Source organism: Sturnira hondurensis, unplaced genomic scaffold (assembly GCF_014824575.4).
Source record: "Sturnira hondurensis isolate 20B ecotype Veracruz unplaced genomic scaffold, ASM1482457v3 Scaffold0015659, whole genome shotgun sequence".
Lineage (NCBI taxonomy): Eukaryota > Metazoa > Chordata > Mammalia > Chiroptera > Phyllostomidae > Sturnira > Sturnira hondurensis.
Window position 1 is genome coordinate 1,119,364 of NW_028088290.1, and position 24,933 is coordinate 1,144,296.

General features: G+C 38.6%; 1 protein-coding gene across 2 annotated transcripts in view; it reads left to right on the forward strand.

Annotated features, from left to right (window-relative positions):
* The window catches only part of PDGFD (platelet derived growth factor D), a 250,591-nt gene that overhangs the window by 213,687 nt on the left and 11,971 nt on the right, over positions 1–24,933 (forward strand). For both annotated transcript variants that reach the window (XM_037065336.1, XM_037065335.1), the window contains exons 4-6: positions 3,586–3,648; positions 6,261–6,459; positions 19,212–19,426. In XM_037065336.1, the coding sequence (XP_036921231.1) occupies positions 3,586–3,648; positions 6,261–6,459; positions 19,212–19,426 (477 nt within the window). The remainder of the gene's footprint in view (positions 1–3,585; positions 3,649–6,260; positions 6,460–19,211; positions 19,427–24,933) is intronic.

Genomic DNA, 24,933 nt, shown 5'->3' on the forward strand with positions numbered 1-24,933 from the left:
TCAGGGCCCATACCTAAGTGGGAGGTTCCATCTCCGGGGTGTGTACAGGAGGCAACTGATCAATGTTTCTCTGTCTCTGTCTCTCTCTCTCCCTCATTCCATTTTTTCTTCCTCTTCCCCTCCCTTTCCAAATCGATACACATACCTTTGGGTGAGGATTAAAAAATCATCATGGTGCACACCTTAAATTTATACAATGTTTTATGTCAGTTATTTCTCAATAGAGCAAGGAGAGGAAGATAATCTGCCTGTCATGGAGAATGGAGGCTCTAAGGCAAGAATAGAAGCACGGAGTAGGTTAACCAGCAACTGGGAGAATTTCTAGTATCTTGGGCTTGGGAGGTTGTCGTGGAAGAAATGAGAAATGATCGTATTAAGGATGTGTTCCTTCCCATGACAAGGTTTCTTTTCAGGGCTAAAATTTGGAGGTTCTGTGTTTTATTCTTAAAAGGGATATTTTTCTCATTTTAATTTCATTTTAAATTTCATTATAAATAATGACAAATTAAGAAATAACATAAAAAGTGTTATTTCTTTTAAATGTCTAATGTTCCTGTTGCTAAAAGAAGATAAATTGATATTTTATCTGGATCTTAACAAAATTCTTTATTATTTACTCTTATTAAAGTTTCTGACTGGAATCTGATAGTTGAGATAGTAAAGAAGCTAAAATTTCTTTTTTTTTTTTAAAGACTTTATTTATCTTTAGAGGTGAAGGGAAGGAGAGAGGGAGAGAAATATCAATGTATGGTTGCCTCTCGTGCGCCCCCTGCCAGGAACTGCATCCCCTGCTGGGAAGCGGCCTGCAACCCAGGCATGTGCCCCGACTGAGAATTGAACCGCGATTGTCTGAGTCGCAGGCCCACGCTCAATCCACTGAGCTACACCAGCCAGGGCTCAAGAAGCTAAAATTTCTTTGTGTAACATTTATCTAGATGCATGTGCATGAAAGGCCTTTTATATTTAAAATGCTTAATAATATTTTATCATGTATCATGCCAGAAAATGAAATAAACTCAAGTCACAGGATTTAGTAAGTATAAACATAAAATCTAAACAACTAAGAATACTTTGAAAGATGTTATCATAGAACCTTCCACCAGTACTCTGCTTTATGTCTTTCCTGATTTTCTGCTAACCCTCTTTGAGACACTGTTTCATCCAAGCTATAATGATGTGAAAGATGACCACACAGTTTGTACTGAAAAATGAGCTCTGATGGCCCTACCTTCATCAGAGGCGGCTGCATGATAGAGCACAGCACTTCTCTCTCTGACAGTTGGTTTTCTACACATTAAAATAAAGAGACTGGACTAGAGGGTTCTAAAAATTCTTTTCAGTTTCAAGATTTGAAGATTGTTCATCTCTGATTTTTATACACGGTCATCATAATCCATTACTTGCTTTAATTGACGTTTCTGTGATGATGATTAGTAAGTCTATATCTCAGCTGCAAGTCTATCGTGAGGTCCATTCTCATGTAGCAAACAGCCTCCAAAGCATTTCTATCTGGGTTGGCATAGGCACCTCAAACACACAGTGTCCAACATGACTCATTAATTTTTCCCAGTAACTAGCTTTATCTTCTGTATATTTTCCCAGATGTTGCCTAGATATCACTGTCTTTTTGGCTGAGGCTTGTCCCTCACTTTCCTTACAAGTAACCTCTGCTTATTTATCTACTTATCGGAGTCTAAAAGCTCAGCTTATGAGTCACCTTTGGATGAGAAATTTTTCCAAGTCTACTTCCTCCCCAAGTAGAATTTCCTATCTGTCATGGCATTCTCATTCGTCTGGCATAAGAGCACCCTCAGGAGTTTATTGCACCTTTTTATTTACATGTTTACATTTTTAACTCCTTAAGCATAGGGATAGTTTCTTATTTCCTTGTGATTTTATCCTCAGCTTAGAACATATCACACAACAAGTGATTAACAAATATTGAATCAATGAGTAAAAACAAAAATTCTATGATCTGAGGATTGTTCATGTCTGTCTTATCCAGCACATGCCCTCCTACCAACAGTCTCTTCAAGACATAGAGCAGCTATTGTCTCTCTTACCCAGGTTCACCTGCTCACCTACTTAAGAGGACTTACAAAAATTCTGACCTTCATTTGCACACATCCATCTACTGTGGGAATGCATTCTCCTTTCCATATGCAATCTATCTTGCAAAGTACAGAGACCACATTCTCCTTTTCTTTTCCATCTTCCCAAGTTGAGAGTAGACGAACAATATCTAGCAAATTTACAATAGATGTTCATTCCTTCAACCCCATATTTGACTCAGTTCTCTCTTGGCAAACAACTAAAATTTTCTTCATCACAGGTACTTATATATAAACCAGTATCATCATAAGCAATTAACAAATATACTTCAGCTTCTCAAAATGTGAATGAAATTTAATCTTGGTACTTAGCTCTCATTCAGTAAGTATACTTGGGTAAATAAGTTGACGTATTTGAGTGGCTGGATTTTTCTCAGCGATATCTTAAAATACCTCTTACTCCCTGGTTTGGCTGGAGGACATTACCTAAAGTAATTTATGTTAGCAGGATCAAGAAACCATGTATGACATATAAAAATGGTAAAATCAGTTTGCCTTCCCATTGTGTTTTTAACTTTATTTTTATTGTTTACATTATTACAGATGTCTCTATTTTTCCTCCCTTTGACCATCTCCACCCAGCCCGTGCCCCCCCCCCTACCCCGGCCATCACCATACTGTTGTCTGTGTCTGTGAGTTATAAATATATGTGTATGTTCTTTGGCTAATCCCTTCACCTACTTACTGGTGCTAGAACAATCAACATGAAAGTCACACGAAGTCAAAAGAGATTTGTCTTTTAAGAGAAGTTTCTTTCTCTAAGGTACATTAGTATCACATACCCTTTATGGCATCTCTGAGATAACTAACTTTCTCAGGTCTGCCCTTTTCCTTCTCTCCTCTAGTGGGTGGTACTTTGTCACTCCCATAGTTATTTTCTTCTCTTTCCATTCTTTCTGACATTTCTTGGGAGAGTCAGGAATAGCCCTTTGTCAGTTAATTTTTGTTTGAAAAGATCACTGATATTGTAGACCAGCTCAGCAGGCAGGACTGAACAAGATGCAGAACCTAGTTCAAACCAAATAAATATTAATACTAATAATAATTAGTATTATTCTTTAAGTACTTTATTCAGTGTTAGTTATAATGATGATTAATGGAGTCAATTGTCAAAACCAGCTTGTAATTTAAGCACCAAATACCAGCCTTTTACAGATGAGGAAGAAAAGGATTGGAGGAGAGGTAAGGGAGATTACCTGAGTTCACACAGCCAATAGATGGCTGAGTTAAAACCTGAACTCGTCTGCACAATTTCCATTTCACCAGTGCGTGTGAGTAAATGTGGAGTCAGCTGTCCATGTCTTGAATGGGAAAAGTCCTTGAGGAAAGGTAGGACAAAGGGTGACCTGTTCAGCAGGAACACGGCCCTTGTTCCTGTTGTTGCTAAGATGGAAGGAGATTTAAATGGCTGAGGTGCATGTAATGATTTGAATGGAGGTATGATTGACTCACATGGACACTTTTTGCCTTCCAGGAAGACTTCCAACCTGAAGCAGCCTCAGAGACCAACTGGGAGTCAGTCACAAGCTCTATCTCAGTAAGTAATTTATTTTTCTGTTGCCAGTGAAAAAACTGATGAAGTACCTCAGGTCACCCCAGAACGACATGAACTGCATCAAAACCTGTGGCTTGACCAAAAGCCAGATCTTGAACATGATGTGCTCTTCTCTTTCATTTGATCACAGTGGGCCATGTCAGATGCCCTTCACTCCTCTTTCAGAAAGTTTTCAAGAAATGCCAGTACTCGTTATGGGAACACAATGTAGACAATAGCTTAAGTATTTACCAGTTTCAAAGCAAAACATTTCAACTAAAGAACTGTGCAGACACATCACATGTATCAATTGGTCCATGGCCCAAGCTCAAGTGGGGAATTTTGAAATAGCTTTTTGACTATTCCAGGGGAAGCTGTTAATCGTAGCATTTTTGAGGATCTTTTCAGATGTGAAAAATTCCAGTGTTTACAGTAAGATAACTTAAGTGCAAACCAGGCGTGTGTTCTATTTGACTTGGAAGTAGAATGTAACTCAATGCTGAAGCTGTAAAATGGCTCATGCCCCTATTTTTTTTCGCCAAATTTAGTAACTTCTCAATATTCTGTCTACTTATCTACTTTGTACAGAAAAAACAGAATTGTTTCCACCAATTCTATGGGTAGCACTTACGTAGCCATAAAACACAAGATAATAAATGCAGTTGTTCATTGAAAGGTCAAGAGCACAAAGAAAGCTTGCCCATGGTTCTAAGGTGTGGGTCAGTGTGGCTGAGTCAGTGGAGTTGATTTTTCTTTTCCAAAAGTGATGTTTCTTTTTCCAAAAAAAAATCTCTCTCTGTGGGATTATTTTTAATTCCCTCAGATGGCAGGATTTCCTCAGCTACGGGTTCTGTGAGGATTTAATTCACCTGATTTAGCTGTTGGACTAAAAGAACGTAATATGAGCCAAAGAGCAGTAAGGCCTCTGGTATTGATATTAAGAGTGTTGGTGGGGGTAGGGGTTTGACAGTCCAGAGTGCATGCTCAGAACCCAGCTAAGGGTAAGCAATCATGGTCAAGCAGGTGAAGATGAAAATAAGGCAGGGAAGACTGTGGAGCTGGGAGGCTAGGCAGGAGGCTTGGACAGTTAGCAGCCTGAGACCGGCAATTCCAGGCAGATGCCAGGGGCAGCTTTTGCAACCAGGGCCTAGCATGCTATTCTGTCTCATGTCTCATGCCCTGCTCCCCAAACCCCATTTCCCCCCACTCACTTTCCCCTACAGGACATATTTTAAAAATGCTTCTCAATGACAGCAGTGTTAGGTTAATGCTTTTACACATTTTGTTAAAGAAGGACTATTCTCTCAGCACCAGTGGTCATCAAATTACTTACAGACCTTTGGACCTTGATTGGTTAAAAAGAGAAAACATTACCTTAGAGTGAGAATATAAATATGGGTTTTGCTCTCTGTGACTCTATGGTGCATATTATTTCTCAATAGAATATTGCAGTTAAGTTGCAGGAACACAAGTTTTCATTAATTTCCCTTTTCCTGTAGTGATGAGAGATGTTTGCCTTTGGGGGATTTTATTTGTTTGGCAGTTTCTTTAAAGATATTTAGAAATCATTTGAGAATGCATGCTCTCTATTTCCTTGTGAATGGATCATGAATTTTTACAGAGATGTTTGAATCATGGCTCATTTATCTCCAGATTGTACAAGGGTTAGTGAAGTAAGTGCTTGGAAACTTATGTGGGGCTATATTCCATGGTAAAATGCATAATCCCTTCCAGACCTTCAATGATGTTGCATTCCCCATTAAAAAAAAATTCCTGACAATGTTTTAATGGCATCTAGGTTCACTGGCAAGCTGCAGCATTTCGAAATATACATATGCTTCCCATGTGAATCTTCCACTCTGAAGTCAGCCGAGCCAGTTATGTGAATAATTATCTTCACTGACAGTAAATAAGTGTGTTAAATGCCAAATGTTGTCAAGGTGTCTCCAGACTAGATTCAAACCCTGCTCACACAACTTGTAATACTAGGTGACCTGGAAAGAGGCTAACCATGGTCGAATGGAACAGATTATACAAATCTTGCAAGCAGTGAGTTCAGAATTTAATTACTCATCATCAGTTGTTGATATAGATATCGACATTGAACCAAGAAATTGGATGACTTAATTTTAATATTTCCATCTTGCCTATGTCTTTTTCATGATTATAATACAGATGAAGTGAAAGTTATGATCTGCTGGTTTGGATTTGAAAAAAGTGAATGACTATCATTTACCAACTAATTGTTCTTATTTAGAAATAGCACTATAGCCCTGGCTGGTGTAGCTCAGTGGATTGAGCACTGGCCTGCGAACCACATGATCGTGGTTCAATTCCCAGTCAGGGCACATGCCTGGGTTGCAGGCCAGCTCCCGGCAGGGGACCCATGAGAGGCAACCATACATTGATATTTCTCTCCCTCTCTCGTTCCCTTCCTTTCTAAAGATAAGTAAATAAAATCTTTTTAAAAAAAGAAATAGCATTGTAGCATGATATTTATGCACATGTTATCTTGTAATCACAATTGTGTTTATGTTTCTTCATATAGTTGTATGACTATTGTATTTCATAGCAATGGGCTTTTCTGAGTACACTGAGCTGTATGTCACTCTTAGGGGGTATCCTATAACTCTCCATCAGTAACGGACCCCACTCTCACCGCCGATGCTCTGGACAGAACAATTGCACAGTTCGATACTGTGGAAGATCTGCTCAAGCACTTCAGTCCTGAATCGTGGCAAGAAGATCTTGAAAATCTGTATTTGGACACCCCTCATTATCGAGGCAGGTCGTACCATGACAGGAAGTCAAAAGGTAAGAAACAGAGCATGGAAGGTTCTTCATCAGCATATAGGAGTATTAACAGTAATAAGAATTAAGGTGTAGCAATGCAATGTACTTAATTCACTTAAATCAGATGATTATTGTCAGTCCATTATCACATATCTTTTTCACAGCACCTTGATAGGAAGTGTTATGTTTTTCCCAAACGGTGTTGTCTATCTGGGATGAAGAAAGGTTTGATTCAGTCAAAGATCTGCCATAGTTTGGAGCTAGAAAAAAACTTACAAAATTATTGGGATGAGCTTTGTGTTTCTAGACAAGTAAGGCCTTATTAACTCCACTGTAAACAGGAGATAACCAAAGTGAGGGGAAGTAAATAATTTGCCGAAGCCTGTGTGACTAGTTAGCAATGGAAAGGAAATGAGAATTGCAGTCTCTTGTGTCCAATGGCAGAGCCTGTGNCACTTAAAGCAGATGATTATTGTCAGTCCATTATCACATATCTTTTTCACAGCACCTTGATAGGAAGTTTTATGTTTTTCCCAAACGGTGTTGTCTATCTGGGATGAAGAGAGGTTTGATTCAGTCAAAGATCTGCCATAGTTTGGAGCTGGAAAAAAACTTACAAAATTATTGGGATGAGCTTTGTGTTTCTAGACAAGTAAGGCCTTATTAACTCCACTGTAAACAGGAGATAACCAAAGTGAGGGGAAGTAAATAATTTGCCGAAGCCTGTGTGACTAGTTAGCAATGGAAAGGAAATGAGAATTGCAGTCTCTTGTGTCCAATGGCAGAGCCTGTGTAACAGTTTACTGCTACTGTGCCTAAGGAATATCCGTTTAGCCCCCAACTCAGTGTGGGTGGAGAGGCTCCTGGTAAAGTGATGGTCAAAAAACTCTCTGTGGACTTCAACTCTACTCATTCCATTTCCGTTCTATAATTTTTAAATGAGGACTTACCATGTGCTTGGTGTCCTGGGTGGTTCATGGAATATAAACACCATAAAGAAGCAGGAAAGAAGTCCAGGATAGTTTGGTGATGTGTGAGGAATCACGTTCAATTGGAAGATTCAAGAAAGTATAATAAGGGAAGAAGAGAGGAGCACTCAGGCAGAGAACAGATCAGTTGAAACAATTAATACTTGAACTGAAAAAAATATCTTAGTCTCCTATCTGAGTAGTATGACCTTCAGATGAGAATGTTCATTTGAACATTTAACTCAAATTAATAGAGAAATAGCTTATAATTTTCTCTTACTGAATGAAACTATAATTTATAGTTAGTTACAACCTTGCTTTATTTGATAAGATTTGCTTATCAAAATTTTCTGTAAAAGTCTTATAAGGCTGGCTTGCATCATAGATGTGAAGGCATTTAGCTAAAATATAGCTTGTTTTCTATACTCTGTAATATCAGGGGAACATTTAAGAACTGTGAACCTGGGGCTGCTGTGAAAGATAATGTTTCTGTTGGTGAGCACAACCTAATAGAATATTTGGACTAGAATGACTAATTAGTTAACTCCTGCTCAAGTCTGCTGCTTATGGTTTAGGTGATGATATAATATACATATACATATGCACACATACATAAAATGCATACCTTAGGAGGTACAAGACAGTCACTAATGTACCCTAAAGTTACTGAGATATTTCATAGGTACAGACTTGACTCTCAAACTGAATCTCTGCAGACCTCAGATTAGCTTCAGTTCAAGAGGGAAGTTGCTTTCCTGTGAGGCATTGCTGTCTTCGGATTGCTATTAGGTCAACTTAAAGGAAAGTAAAATATTCACAATGTTTTGAAAACCCCAAAATACTACTTAATAAGGTATTGTACAAGGAAATTATAAAATATGACTTCTTAAGTATCTTAATCACTACAGTTATTCAAGGGGTAGTCCTTCTTGGCATGCATTCCTGGGGAAATATTAACATTTGAAAGTCACCTAAATTCATTACGTTTTCCCCAGAAATTATATTAAATTTGAGGCATGGTGTCTGGGTTTAAATCCTAACCCTGCCACTGACAATTTTATGATTTTTCAGCAAGTCATTGAAACTTGCTGAGCCTCAGTCTTCTCATTGGCAACGTGCGTTTGAAAACGCCTGTTTCCAGGAACCGTGAGTGGTGCCACTGAGAGAACCTGGCACGTAGTGGCCATTTAAGAAGCGTTAGCTAAGTACAGTGGCTTAGAATGCTGACATATGTTTGTGTCACTGCCTCGATGAAGCCCTTCTTGTCCCCGGTCCTCTCTTTGAGAATCCAGCCACCTCAAACAAAGCACAGAGTGCTTGGGAAACCACAACACTTACATGTCCTACAACTGACTTATTATTATACCTTGAAGGGGATGTGAGATCCTATGACTTAAAGATATCAACTCTGGCTTAACATTAAATTACATGAGGAACTTATAAAAACCACAAATGGCCCTGGCTGGCGTGACGCAGTGGATTGAGCATGGGCCTGCGAACCACGAGATCAAGGTTCGATTCCCAGTCAGGGCACATGCCTGGGTTGCAGGCCAGTTCCCAGCAGGGGACTCACGAGAGGCAACCATACGTTGATATTTCTCTCCCTCTCTCCTTCCCTTCCCCTCTAAATATAAATAAATAAAAAATAAAAATAATAATAAAAAATAAAAACCACAAATGCATAAATAAATAAAAAATAATAATAATAATAAAAAATAAAAACCACAAATGCCTAGTCCCATCTCAGACACACTGACTCAGAGTCCCCAGGGAAAGGGCTTGGTGGAGTATTGATCATTAGAGACAGCCCAGGTGAGGGCCACTGTTTTAGAGATTGTTCATCATAGTAGCTCCAGCACTTGATACAGCCTCTGACATGTTTTAGATACTCAGTTAATATTTATGGAACTGATGATATTAATAATCCAGCATCAGCATATTTGTGGTTTACGGAAACCCACCCCATAGACTAAGGAATAGGGTTTCATTAAGAATACCTTTGGGCCCTGGCTGGTGTAGCTCAGTAGACTGAGCACAGGCCTGTGAAGCAAAGGGTCACCAGTTCGATTCCCAGTCAGGGCACATGCCTGGGTTGCAGGCCAGATCCCCAGTAGGGGACACATAAGAGGCAACCACACATTGAGGTTTCTCTCCCAATCTTTCTCCTTCCTTTCCCCTCTCTTTAAAAATAAATAAATAAAATATTTTTTTAAAAGAATACCTTTGGAAAAAGGACTCATAGAAGTGGACAACTTCTAGCGGGAGGGGAGTATAAGGGGACTAAATGCTAATGGAAAAAAATACGTAATAAAGATTAAATTAAAAATAAATTTAAAAATTAGAATGCTTTTGGTTGCTGAAATATCCTTGTAAGAACATTCAAGGTGACATTCTACCTTTTCTGAAAGAGTAAACCTTTCTTTCCCCTGTTGGCTGAGATTCCGTTTCTTAATCTCTTGTTTAAAATAGTCCCGAGGCAGATCTTCGTTGTTCGTGGAGCACCAGGAGCCACCACAGTCTCCGCACTTGTGTAAATGTGCTGACTTCATTGTTTATCATTCCACTGATGCTGAACCACCTGCACATATCACAAAAGCAAAGGAAGTCAGGTTTAATATTTCAGCTGCTATTTTCAGCTTTTAAAAATTAAAAAAACAAAGTCACAATTTGTTTTCTGTTGTGTAAGAAAGGGGACAGTGACTAATGAGTGAACATATAAAATAGTTCTAGATAATGCAGGCCCATTATTTATTAAGTGTCAAATAAAATGTGAACTTCATGGGATCCATAAAAAAGGTTTCTTATCATCAGAATAATAATTTTAATGACATTTTACAGAGCAAACATCATTTATGAATATCTACTAAACATTCCTCTGATTTGTCCACACTGATCAAAAGTGACATTTTTCCTGATACCGAAGAGCAATTCTAAGATGACCCTTCACTATCAAAGGCTCAAACACAGAGTTTTATAAACTCTAAAATAAAACACAGACACTGGGTGAAGAACCTATGAATGAGGTAGAAACAGTTAATATTTAAAATTATACTTTATGCTTTGCTTCTGTTGTGTATTTGAGGGGACACAGGTGACAATGAGTGTTTAGTTCTCTTCAAGAAAACAGTTCAAAATGGGGAAAAAGGACAATAAGGATTCAAGGCGAAGAGGAAGAGAAAAGAGACAGATAACATTATCAACTACCGAACCTGGAAAGTCAGAGCAGGTCTAATCTTTTAAAAATCACAGGTAATAAGTAAACTCTGTGTTGTCTATAAGAATCTGGACTGATGATAATATGTCAAATTAATATATTCAACTTTTAGTTTTCTAGGAGGAAATGGAGAAAAGGGTAGTATGGATAATTGAAATCTATTGATAACTGTAGTTCCAAAATACATTTTTTACCAATAATTTCAACATCACTTTTTCAACCCCTAGCTTCTCAAAGTGTCCATTTTTTTTAATGTATCAAGTTCAGGTTTCCTTTATTCTGATAATGATACCACATGTTAGTATTACCACTGATTTTCATATAATTAGCTAAAATATCATGGGGATGTTCTACAAGCTATATAATTACCCCCTGAATCATTTTGTGACCACTGAAGTTTAACCGAAACTATTCTATGATTGCTTTAAAACACATACCTTTAAACTTAAGGACAGTCTTTACATATTGAAGTTCATAGCATGAAATTTGACATTTCTAAATTAAATCATTGACATTAAGTTCTATTAGACTGGGCATTGCCTGAGAGCAATTTATAGAGATTAACAATGTGAGATGTGTTCTTTTACTTTTATCCTATTATCCAGAATGATAGTGTGTTTAGCATAAAAAAAAAATCTAACAGATGCAATAGTAGCAAGGGGAAGACTGTTTTCACAGTTTAAATGTTGTGATGCAATTTTGGAGATAATTGTTGAGGCAGTCCATATGAACAGCTTTGAACTATAATTATGCTTAAAAATGAGTTGCCACTTTTGATGCACATGCCAAAATTTACATAAACTCCCTTTTTAAAAAAATTAATATCTTAATACATTGAGTGGAACAAATATATTGACATTTTCATTCCAAATTATGAAGTTTGAAATATATAATTTTTATAGATTCTAAATGTTTAGATACTATAACTCTGAGATACTTATGTCTGGGAATCTAATACCAATTATGTGATTTGTCTCTACAATATAAAACACTTGACTTTTTAATTTGCAAACTATTTACAGCTAAATAACTGGCATAAAAAACTGAGGATTAAATGAAATTAATATGTTGTGGAACAAAAATGTTTGAAATGGTTCTGAGTTCTCTTAGGGTAGAATACTTTTTACTGTTAAATTAGTCATTTATGGAAGTTCTTTGCCATGACCCTGCATGCTAACCTCAAGGATACACGTTTTTTACAGTGATTTAGAAGGTGATAACTTCAGTGTATATGCACATATTTTAGAAACAAGTTGAAGTCACCACAAGTCGAATGCTCACAACTTTATCTGCCTATTTGAGATCTGGGTAAGAATTTGCAAAAAGCCCTTGACGGGCACTAGCGATGGATCAGTCAGCCTTGAGATAGCATTCTTCTGTAACTATCTATCTGTAAATTAAACACACAGAGGTACTAGGCACATTAAATCAAAATGGATTTATTTTTCTAATTTCTCATGTTGAATGAGAGTTAGCTTCATTGAATTTCCTGAACCATGTGGTATGCACCAAGTAAAAGCTTTCTTTATCAATATTAAAATTGTTTACCATAAATTTGATAGAAATAGAGTTAGTGAAGGAGTGCTGTAGTGGGTAGAGCATGGGCTTTGTATTTGTGTAAACCTGAGATAAAATTCTAACTCAAATGCTGAGACTAAGTAGCCTCGAAGAAGTTGCTTACAAATTCTGAGGCTCTGTTTTCTGCAGTGTCTCTCATTATAACCACTTTGCAAGGTTGTGTTAGAATTAATGCCAGCAGAGTATATAATACCTAGTGGACCTTCAACAAATGAAAACTACTATTATTACTTGAATATGAAAATCTGCACAGAAGCAAGATACTTCCGTGAACTCCTCTGCTCTCTGCTCTGGAAGGCTCTAAGATAATCAGGAATCTGGAATATCTCCCACAGAGTACACAAATATTGTCAGATTTAAGTATCTTTATAATCAGTACACTCAATAAAAGTTTACAAAATGAGTGCCAAGTACTAAACTTTTCTATGATACTATTTACCCAGAAACATTCTGGCACTGTTTTGCTGCTGGATGTTTCCTTTACAAATCTTTTCTTTTTAGAGTGTAGGCACTGTTTACAACTAATATGATTGATCAGTATCTAGATTCCCCACTCACTCAGTTCTAGAGACCATGCTGTTTATTGTGTCGCATGCGTCTGCCAGGGCACACGCATGGAATGGTGGAAGGAAAGCTCAGCGCAGGAACAAGGATCCCCTCCCCCTCCCAGCACAGCTCCCGCTCTTCCCCTAGTTGAGGTTGTCCATCATTGTGTGTATCCTAACCTCACTGTCATTATTCACATGATTCCTCCCATCTAGGCACACGATCCCAATGCAAATTGATTAGAAAAACCCATCCAGTGGTGGAAAGCCATAGGAAAATGTTAATGTCTGCCTGGGCAAGGGTGCCTTTCCCATAACAATCACTCTTGTTTGCGATGAATGGGTTTGGCTTGGGGATCCTGTGCCCCCTTTTCTGTGAGGTATTGGGGAACCCCTCTAGCATCCTTCTTCTCATGACCCCAACAGACTCAAGGGAAAGCCCACCCTTTTTAAAACACAAACCCTTGCTAAAACTGCTGGTGCTGGGAGATCTGGCTCATTAAGTGTCTTTACTTGCAAAGGACTGTGCTAAGTCCCATGACATTAAACTAAACACACATGACCGTTGCCTTCTGACAGTTGGATCAAGGTAGGCATGACCTTTCTTTTCTTAGTGATCACCAATTGCAGAATGTCAGGTGTTTATGTGATTCTATTCTTATCCTTACCTCACTGATCTGGTTTACTCATTTCAACAATAAGGTGGAATATATCTACTGAGAGCTGGGATTTGGACCTATGCTTCAAACACTCAGCTCAGTCAGTCTTAATAAATTCCCTGGTAGGAGAGTATTCATATTCCATTTTTATATGGTAAAAGAAACAAATTCAGAAATTTTACCTAACATCTACAAAGCATAGAGAGCCTTGACATTTATCTGGGTTTGTTGGCTACAAAGCCCATGCTGTGGGAAATTCATGGTGTTTAAGGTTCAGAGTTTGTACTCTAGTAGATAAGAGAACCTGAGATATTTGAGATCTCCTTGATTCTTTCCCTCTCCTTCTTTGTGTTCTCACTTTTCATTTCATAGATAAATGTACTTCATACATCTCCCCGGGTCATGAGTTCCTAGAGTTCTTAGGATGGTCGTATGATGGTGTGAGCTGCTTTTGTGCCTAATTAAATGCTTGTCGATATTCTTGCACTCATCCATTTACTTTTCAGCACATATTTATCAAATGCCAACTCTATGTCCAGTGACTTTAGACAAGTCACTTAACTCCTACACTACAGTTATGGCTATCAAATGGGGAATGGTGGTCTCGAAGGCGAGTGATGAGGGTTCAATAATACTGGATTTTGTAAAAGAGCCTCACACAATACCAGACACATGGTAGACACACGGTACATTTTCATTCACTCATTGCTGAACAGGGGTTTTAAACCCTGAAAATTAGGAATTGTCTGGGAACTTTTTGATATAATTTAGGTTGATTTTTATAAATACAAATGGTAAATGTTTCCAGTCTTTAGAAATTAAAACAACAAATACAGTCATGGAATTCAAGATTTTAAGTTTAAAATACCTTGACATTCCCCATTAAAAGTTGAAAGATAATTATTCTTTCCATATTTACTTACTCTTCTAAATTGGGGTTGAAAGGTGAAAACAGCTTTCACAATTATGTGCTGATTTATGGAAAAGCAAATTGGAAAATTATAGTGAGGTTGTAATGTCCATAAAGATGAAGACTTCTCCTGAGGAATTTATGAACCTCGAGAGAGGCTAAGATCCCCTAGTTGCTTCACCTCTCACCCTACCTAAAGCATTATAAATCTAGTGTTGTAACATCAAAGTAAAAATTTTAGCATGTTACATGACAGATTATGACATTATTTTCCATTTGGCAAAGGATATATTCCTGAGCAGCTTTGGATATGTATTAGGGACCAGCCTTCTCGGTGCCATCCTGTGTCCTGTGTGGCACTTCTAAACCCCCTGGGCTTTGGTGCAGTTGTCTTCGTGCATCACAGTTCTAGGCCCCTAGTTTCTCAGTTCTAATCCAACAGCAGTGGTAGCTTGATTTATTCAGATAATAGTTATTCAGCACCTATTCCTTGCAAAGAAAATATGGATTGCTTACTAGGGCTATAAATGGCTGTGACTTTCTCTAATTTAGACTTTAAGTTTCTGAGTATTCAATCAGAGTCACAAAAGAAAAAAAATGTTTTCTTTAGATATTTAAAGCAAATCAGAAACACTTGTCTAGGGATTCATAGTGACTTCAGGGGTTTTTTATTGGTTTTAATTGGTTATTTCAAATATTCTGAAATAGCCCATGTCCTTAGACTTACAAAGGTGTGTTTCTTTCAGCAGTACCCTGCTTCTAATTGTTGAAACGAAGTGGTTTTAGAAGAGGTGGATTTGAATGACCTATATTTGGTCCTTCCTCTAGGGGCAGAGCACCAGGAAAGAGGGGATAAAAAGATAACAAACTCTGTTTCTTAGAACCTTCTGTCTTAGGGGAGGAGAAGCATCTACACAAAGAAAACAAAAGAACAAAATGAAAATCATGAATAGACAAAAGACCCTCAGTTTAGTTGAAAAGATGAAACATGTTATATTGCTTCACATCAAAGAAAAAATAGGCTTGCTAACATTTGCCTGGTTCATTAGCCAGAACATGGTGTACTGTTAAGGTGGAATCTGACAGATGGCAATGTGTGCACAGGAGCACACACTTGGGTATATGTAATTGACAACATCTTGAAAATGATAGGTCAGTGCCTGTCAGCACACCTAGGAAGCCAGGTCATTGGGACAGCATGTGTTCTCTAGGGGGGAGGTTCCAACATGGCTCATGGAAGCTGCTCTTTGTGTCCTTCAAATCTTCAGACTGGGGCTCATAAGTGCAAGAAGCTTGAAAAAGCCTGGATTTAAACTCTGGCTCCACCACTGACCAAGTGTGTGACATTGGGACCACGTTTGTTCCTAACCTTCTGAAATCTCAATTCTCTCAACTGTAAAAATAAGGGCAATAATAGTATGTAATTCATAGATTTGTGGGAATTTTATGCAATCATCTGTGTGCAGAACTTATCATGTTCCTGGTACTTAAGAATATAAATGACCAGGATCAAAAACACCAGGTGGCCTCTCCTTTAGCCTTAATAGACTGTAAACTGAACAAGGATGCGCTTTCTCCAGTACACCTTTGCTTTAAACATTCCCACCCCAATCCTTAGAGCCCGTAACTCTAATAGCAGCCCAAGGAACTTCTATGACTGGGCTATCCTTTGAGGCCAGGGCTTCTGATAGAAGGGGGCTCCTGTGGTGCTCTGCAGGGGGGCCACACACCCCTGCCCAGGGGAAGCCCTTGAGGACAGTGAAGTCTTTGCAGCCTTTTCAACATATTGTCAGTGCACAGCCCTAAAAACTTAACTGACATCAAAGAGCTATGGAAAGGCAAGAAGACTCAAATTCAAAAAAAAAAACAGCTAAAGAGGAATTATAACATTATGTACACCTGGGTGAACTAGGGAAATTACATGAAATTAATGGGCCTTTGAATTAAATTTGGAACATTCTTGCTGCCCTATAATGTTCCTCTATGGAGACTGAAGCAGGAAAGGAAAGGGTAGCCCTTCTCCCTGAACTTGTACCTCTTGGCCATCCTCCCTCCCACCACTTTCAGGCCAGAGCCCAGCTTCTGTCCCCCAGTACCATCGGAAGTCTTAATTGCAGCTCAGCCCCTTGCCTGGCTTCTTGCTCTGCTGCATTGCTAATCAGTCTTCCTTGAATGGAAACTCAATATCCCCTGCAGAAAGTCTGCAATCTTGCTTTGAAGTTATTTGCATCCAGTCAGAAGAACCTTTTAGTTCTAGTTCTAAATTGAGCATCCCTGTGGTTTCAATCCCCTGATAAGCAAGGCAGCTGGATTCCATAGCAGTCACACTGGGCCACAGTTCTTAGTCACATTAGGGAATTGATGCATAAAACTGACAGCATGGTAAATCTCTTCATGGTGGGAAGGAACCAAAAGTAACCCATGCTAGTCAGTAAACTGGTGATGCGATGCACAGAACTGGGTTTTAAGACAAATAAGATGTACATATTATGGTGTATTGAGGGCACTTTGGTGTTTAGCTACATTCCCATAAGGGAAGCATATTGTAATTTGGCTTGGATTTATTCTGGAGATAAGGATGTAGCCATTCACCACCGCAGTCCTAATACAACAGTCTACATACAGAAAAGCTTGATACAGCACAGGGGTGGGGTGTCCTTCCTTCAGCTATTGGGAACTTGACATTCCCCCATTCCACTGCTGTGACAAAGACTATAGAGCAAAAAGGGAAAAGGGTTTCAATTCCAGTTTTCCCACTTACTCTTCACTTTGAGTAGGTAATAGCCACCTCAAAAGGGTGGAGAGTCAGGAAATGTAGTCATAGGTATAAGGTGCCTAGCAGAAGACTGAACTAAAGAGAGACTCTGTACCATTACTTTCTACGTATCCCTCGCTGCCTTCCTGCACATCACAACCTCTTCTTGATAATTGCACCTCTTTACTCTGCAGTGCTAGGCAAAAATATATTCCCATTACCACAAGTGGCAGATTTGGCCCTCTGTATCAGCCCTGTCCACAGGCCAGCAGCAGTATTTATCTCAGGCTGACACTGGTAATGGATGGTCGCTGCACTTCTTAATCCATTTATGTAATCCTTCTTGCTTTGCTTGCAGTTATCTGCAGGGCTTTAGCAGCAATAAAATATTTCCTTTCCCAAGACAGAGTTCACTCAATTTAAATCTGGATTGATTATAGCTAAAATGTATGACATCTTTACAAAAGAAGAAAAAACAGCAATAAATTATGCACATTAACTATTTAGCATTTATTCAGCCCCCACAGTATCCTGGGCTCAGCATATAATTGGTGGGGAGAAACGCTTGCCCTTGAGAATCAAGGAATAGTCGCTCATGTGGAAAGGGACTCAGGGCAGGGCACCAATCCAAATGCCAGCTCTTCCTTATTCAAGGCTTCCTGCAGCCATCTGGCCAATCTTTCAGCTGACTTCACGGGGTTAAGTGGACTCTTCACCCTCTAGGGACTTCTTTTCTTTCAGTTTCCATCAGATACATTCTACTGACAGCATCCTTAGCCTTAGACCTCTGCCCCAAACAGCACTATTTACTGATCCTCAAGCAGTTTTCATTTACAACTAAGACACTTGTTGGAGCTAAAGTTTGGGGCCAGCCTGATGCTATCTGCCTGACATTTGTGGGATTCCTCCTGCAGTGACCTGTGGTGACAAGGGAAGCACACTAGGAAATGGTGTGTAACCTGTGTGGACCAGGGACTTTCCCCAACTGCATTCGTCTGAGAACACAGTCATGCATGTGCTCATCAGTCAGAGGGTTTGGATGTCAAGTGGATGGATGATTAAATTTTGAGACCACTAATTAAAATGTAACTTATATACTATAATAATATAAATGTAATTCCTATATATATTTATGACCCAAATTTGAAAATTTAGAGTGATAGTCTTCATTCACAGAAGTCCCAGTAAACATACTCCAGAACAATCATTTACAGAGATAAACAGCCCAAAGAAAGCAATAAAAAAAAAACAGCCTGCATTTTTTTCTTTTAATTTTTGACCATTTGACTTTAAAAGGAAAATATGCAGGAATAATGAAAATCAATCAAAATAAACAATAATAAACAGCATTAATTGAGTGTCATGCATACTACATTCAGTCCTTCAAATATTGCTGTGAAATAGGTAGTTGTACGATTTACATTTCATAGGTGAGGCAGAGGTTCATGGTAGTTAAGTAACTTTCTAACTAAAAGGAGGTGTAGCCGTGATGTAAGCAGCAGTGTCTTTACAGCAGAGCCAGGAATTTAACCACTGGACATACTGCCATCTAGGACCCAAAGCACAAATATGTATCATATTCACAACCCCCAAAATGCCATTTCCTTTAATGGTTTGGTTGACCTTTGAGTTAAAATGAGCTAAAACCTTTTTCTTCCTCACATTTTCTTGTAAAATTTAATTGCCATTTAAGTATATTAGAACAATTGTCCCTGATGTGTCCCTCATGTGATTCAAATTAGATTTAAGTAATATCAAGAAGAAATTTTTAAGAAGGCAATTATTTTACATTGCTCACCATTTCTATTTTTAACCTCAGAACAATTTTTTGCCTTAAAAAAAGTTACAAGAAAATATGAGCTAATATGTAGACTTAGTCATGTTTTTGAGGGTTTTTTGGTCTTTAGTTGTTGCTGATGGTTATTATTTTTTTTTGAAGGGCAGACAAGATCAAATGAAAAATTAGACTTTCCACCTCTGGTATTAGAATAGTAATTCTATTCTATTTAGAATCCGAAGGACTATTCAATCCTCAGGTTAAGATTATTGTCAGAGAATCTTCCCACCCATTTCCCAAAACACATGCTGAGTGTTTGGCTTACAGTTGTGTGCTTGCTTACACAGTGTGTGTGTTTCTTACACAGTTGACCTGGACAGGCTCAACGATGATGTCAAGCGTTACAGTTGCACTCCGAGGAATTACTCAGTAAACATACGAGAGGAGCTGAAGCTGACCAATGCAGTCTTCTTCCCACGCTGTCTCCTTGTGCAGCGCTGTGGAGGAAACTGTGGCTGTGGGACTGTCAGCTGGAAGTCCTGCAAGTGCAATTCGGGGAAAACTGTGAAAAAGTATCACGAGGTATGTTGTTCTCAAAGGTCTTTGTTGTAGTGCTGCATCTAGCAGTTTCCGCTGCCATGTAATCCACAGGGTGCTGGAAGATAGCATTGCATACGGTTGTTAGGCTGTTCACTGGAATCACATCATTAAAAAAGTAAGCAGAGTAAAGATAGCAAATGATTTCTCAGAAAATATACATGGTCAGAGACTTTTTCATTCTGTAAGTATGAACATATTTTTCTTTTAGAAGTACTAATGTTGTCTAAATACTCTTGAGTGCTACCTGGGAAATCAGCTCTGAAATTATGTAAAAATAACTAAATGCTAAGTAAAAGAAATAAGAAAAACAAAAATTTAAGAAGAGAGCAGTAACCTTTAATAATAATTATATAATAACAAGCACTCATGAGCACTTAGCATGTATCAGATACTATTGTAAGTCTACATTCCCCACTTAGCAGCTTCTCAATACTGCTATAAAGGGGGAAGGGGTGCTATTTTTATTCTCTTTTTATAGGTAAGTAACTGAGGCCTAAGGGGACCAGTAAGTTGGCCAGTATGGCACGGTTGGTAAACCACAGAGCCAGGACCCACTCTCTGATCAACTGGTTCCAGAGTCTGTGTTCTCATTACTAGTCATACTGTGTTCTCTCTTTTAAAATACATAGCATTTTGTTGAGCATTAAAAAGTAGAAATGGGGGAGTTAGAGCTTCCCCTGACAGTGACGGCAGCTTGATTGCTTCCTGACTATGGGAGCACATGCAAGTCGCTGAAGTCTAGAGACTCAGTTTTCACACATGTGCAATGGGACTAAGAAAATATATCAGATAGTCCCTTATAGGGTGGTTCTGGGGATCAAGTAATATATTGAGTATGAAATGTTTTTCAAGATATGAAACATCAAGCAGAAAATGCTTAAAAATATAACTGAAATGTGAAGTAAACATTATTTTTAGGAATTGTTGTTAAGTTGCTTTTTATCAGTATCCACCAAAACAATAAAAAAGGATAGTGTTCCCTAAATAAGATCTCCAGCTTTGTAAAATGGTTTAGTTATCCTGAAAACAATAACACAATAGTAAGTTGGGAGGTAACTGAGCACAATGAAAATGCATACGTCATAACTGGTATTTTCCACTTGGGAAAGGCAGGATGCCAGAGGCACTGACCATGTTCACCTTCCACAGGGGAAACACATTCTTTTAGACCTACGTAGAACATACTCTCTTAGTCGCAAGAGTTTCTTACTCACCCCTCACACTTTTCAAAGGTGGGGAGAAAAGCCTTCTACCCAGAGAATGCTATCATCTGTGTTCATTGTGTTTTATATTTGTATTACCCAGTGAACTCTAGGTTGAATGTTGTCCTTGCCTTCAAGAACCTGAATATTGTAATGTTTAGTTATAACCTGAAGGTGAGCACAGAAAGCAGTAATCCGGTTAGAGTTAAAATAATGTAGGAGGGGACAAGATCTCTCTACCTAGTCATAACTGTGAGAGAAAATATTCAAGTTCAGTTTTTGATGTTTTGGAGAGTGTTTTATTTTCCTCGAGGCTTTCTTGTCAGATACAAGTTACAGCTTGATTTTAAAAAAAATTTTTATTGCGGAAATGGCAGAGTTAAAGGTACGCTCAAAAGGACCCTCGCCTCCTAGACAGGGGCCTTTTCTTAGTTCCTTTCTTGTCTCTGTACACAATAGCTGTTACCTGTAAATTCCTGTAAACAATTAGTCTCTGGAAGGGGAAGCCCTTGATCTCTTTGTTCAGTCACACGAACGGGTCTAAAATGTTGGCATCTTTTGAAACTGCTGTCTAAAGCATCTCTTGGAAATGTATCATAATATTTTTACTCCTAGAAGTCTGCACAGCTCTCTCTATACAAAATCCCTCTGCCAAGTGCTGAACAAAGGAACAAGAGCGCACCACTCACTCACTCAGCGACTGTGTACCTGGAAAAACAAGCCTGTCGTATTCCCCCTACACTCCTAAAATACCCTTGAAGTCTGTCACAGTGATCACTCTGCTGAGTGCCCCAAGGAAAAGAGTGGAAGGCTTGGTTCGTTTCCAGAAACCAGGGCCGCTTGAGCAAGGCTAATTAGGGAGAAATCCTCACCCTTTACTCTATAGTTCTGTGTCTATATTCTTAACTCAGAGAAATGAAAATGCAGGCTCCTCAGCTCCTGGTTATAACTGATGAGATGTGAAATGAGTTTCTATGAAAGATGAGCACCCTTAAGGGTGACTAGAACTCATCACATAAGCAGGCCTGTGTGACTCTCCACAAATACTTTAACACTCAGCATTTAAGGAATAAAACTGAGAAATTATAAAGCTCCTAATGAAGCTAATATCATTGCTTTTTTCACAGGTTGTGCTATTTCTCTTAGCATTCATCACTGTGCAATAGAATGGTAGCATCTTTATTATTCTCTGTTCTCAAAGGTTTGTAGGAATTCTATTAAAGTATTTTTTTTCTTTTTCATAACAACCATCCTATGACTCTTGGAGTAAACAAGATATACAAGATAGGTCAGGTAGTGATTTTTTAAACAGGGAAGTTTCCAAGGAACATGTTATGCAGACAGCGGATGTTATATATCAGTTCTCATCTTCCCTTGATAATGCATGAAGAAGGAATATGCTATTCCCTAGAACTAGGGTGACCTCTTTCATCAATATTTACTGTTTTTCATCATTTGGTCTCCTCTGTCCATTCAATCAGCAGCTAAAAACTTGGGAAGCAGCAGAGAGAGAGAGATAGCAATTAATTTTCTTTTTTTCTCTCTCAGGATTTTGTCACAAAGCTTATATAACAAACCCCTACACTCATAGAACATTCCGTAGTGACGAGCTGTTTCACATCTCCATGGTCCAATGTGGTAATCACTAGCAGCAGGTGGTTGGTTATGTGGCCGTGGTAACGTATGTAGCGTCCATAAGAGACTGAATTTTTAATTTTATTTACTGTTAACTAACTTTACTGTAAATAACTACATATGGCTAATAGCAACCATATTGAATACACAAGTCTGTTTCTGATACATTTACAACATCTAGAATCATGTTTGTCTCTGCACAGAGCTTAAAAAAGGACATTAGAGGATTGTCTTTATTTTAAAGAAGAATTTTATATTAAAAAGTGCTTCCTATTAATTTGAGTTAGCGATATTGACAGATATTTATAAATGAAACAAAATATTAATTATAGGTAATAAAATGTTGAGTTTCAGACTTGAGATAAAATAATAGTACTCTTAGTTTTTATATGCTTTAACAGTTATTAGTTTTGTTATTTAGCTAAATTTGTAAATTGAGACCAAGAAGACAGAAAAACTTTTCACAGATTCTACTCTATGGTAAAAACAATGAAATTTTGGGTTATGATATAACTGACTGATAACAGAAGTCTAGAAAATCTCTTTTCTATTTTTTTCCTGGAACGTCATTTTCGGAGCTTGTATAGAATCCTCTGATTCCTTCTTTCCTTTTCTCCTTTCTCTTTCTCCCTCTTCAAGTGAAACCAGGAGAGAGCTCATTTTCAGGCTGTTTCTCTGCTTTCCTAGAGACAGGGCCATGGAGTGAAAAGTTGCAGGACTAAAAGAGAAAAGATGTAGGTCGGTTCTGGTTCCAGCTATGCTGCATGGGAGGCAACCTAGGACCAGCCTAGTAAAACCTCCCAGGGCCTGAGGTTTCTTCTCTTTGAACATTCAATTCTGAGTTCCCAGGCAGCCCTGAAATTGCGTGATATCCATTAACTGTTGCGCTCTTGCCTAGCCCCCAACTTTCATCTTACTGAAATTAGGTAAGGACTATAAACAAATTGGTGGTTGAGGTGCTGAGTAAATGCAAAAGAATTAAGATGTGGTCGGGAACAGTTAGTGTTTATAGAAAGGGCGATTTACCCATGAATAATAGCACCTGTGCTCCATCCCTCCCAGGGATACTGTGTGAATGAAAGCATCTGTAGACTCTAAAGCACAAAAGGGATGTGAGTGGGATGTTCTGAGAGCGTTTTCCGGCTTTCTCAGTTCTGACTTCTCTTCCCAAGTGAATATGCTCCCTTGAAGTACTGCAAAATGTGCACATTCTTTCCCTTCCAGATCTAGCTTCATATCAGAGCTTCCTGCCAAAGACTAGCAAACCTGCCCTGGGTCATCANAGTTGCAGGACTAAAAGAGAAAACATGTAGGTCAGTTCTGGTTCCAGCTATGCTGCATGGGAGGCAACCTAGGGCCAGCCTAGTAAAACCTCCCAGGGCCTGAGGTTTCTTCTCTTTGAACGTTCAATTCTGAGTTCCCAGGCAGCCCTGAAATTGCGTGATATCCATTAACTGTTGCACTCTTGCCTAGCCCCCAACTTTCATCTTACTGAAATTAGGTAAGGACTATAAACAAATTGGTGGTTGAGGTGCTGAGTAAATGCAAAAAAATTAAGATGTGGTCGGGAACAGTTAGTGTTTATAGAAAGGGCGATTTACCCATGAATAATAGCACCTGTGCTCCATCCCTCCCAGGGATACTGTGTGAATGAAAGCATCTGTAGACTCTAAAGCACAAAAGGGATGTGAGTGGGATGTTCTGAGAGCGTTTTCCGGCTTTCTCAGTTCTGACTTCTCTTCCCAAGTGAATATGCTCCCTTGAAGTACTGCAAAATGTGCACATTCTTTCCCTTCCAGATCTAGCTTCATATCAGAGCTTCCTGCCAAAGACTAGCAAACCTGCCCTGGGTCATCATATATCTCAGATAAATGATACCCACCTGTGTCATGAATGGTTCTCAGGGCTAAGGCCAGGCTCTGAAATTTTGTGCCCAGTTAGGTTTCCATTATATTTCCTGCAGTGGGTAGGCTGGACATGAGGTCACTAGTTCTCTAAGACACTCAAAATCATTTGACTATTTAGTTTTGTAAAGGTAAGGACTGCACCCAAATATACCCTATCATAATGCCAGGGTACTCACAGAAAACTTATATTAGAAGTAAAGATCCACAGATGATGTCAAGATTGCATTTTCAAAATTCATGAGTGTTTTATAGATCCTCACTATAAACCCAATTTTTGAACACCTTCAAACTTAATTTGTCAGCAAAACATTACTGAACTTTTTGTCATTTGTGTATTTTTTAATTGAATGCTGTGTTTTATGATGGGGTATCGGTTCTTTTATCAGCAGAGCTCAGGCTCTGCTGCAACTACTGCACACAAGCTGGGCAGTTAGTCAGGTGGAAAATAATGTTATCCCTTCTCAAAGTATTTTTGCTTGTAGTCACTTGGATTTCAGAAAAATTGACTACCAGCCCTTAAAAACTTCACTCTGTGCACATTTTTCATATAGTCTAAAGCATGAAGAAGTCAAAATGGAAGCCAAAATATAAAGTGCTTTTTTAATTTTTATTTTTATAATGTATTTTATTGATTATGCCATTATAGTTGTCCCCTTCCCCCCTTCATTCCCCTCCACCCTGCACACCCCTTCCCCCACCTTTCCTCCCCTTTAGTTTATGTCCATGGTTCATAAGTTCTACATTT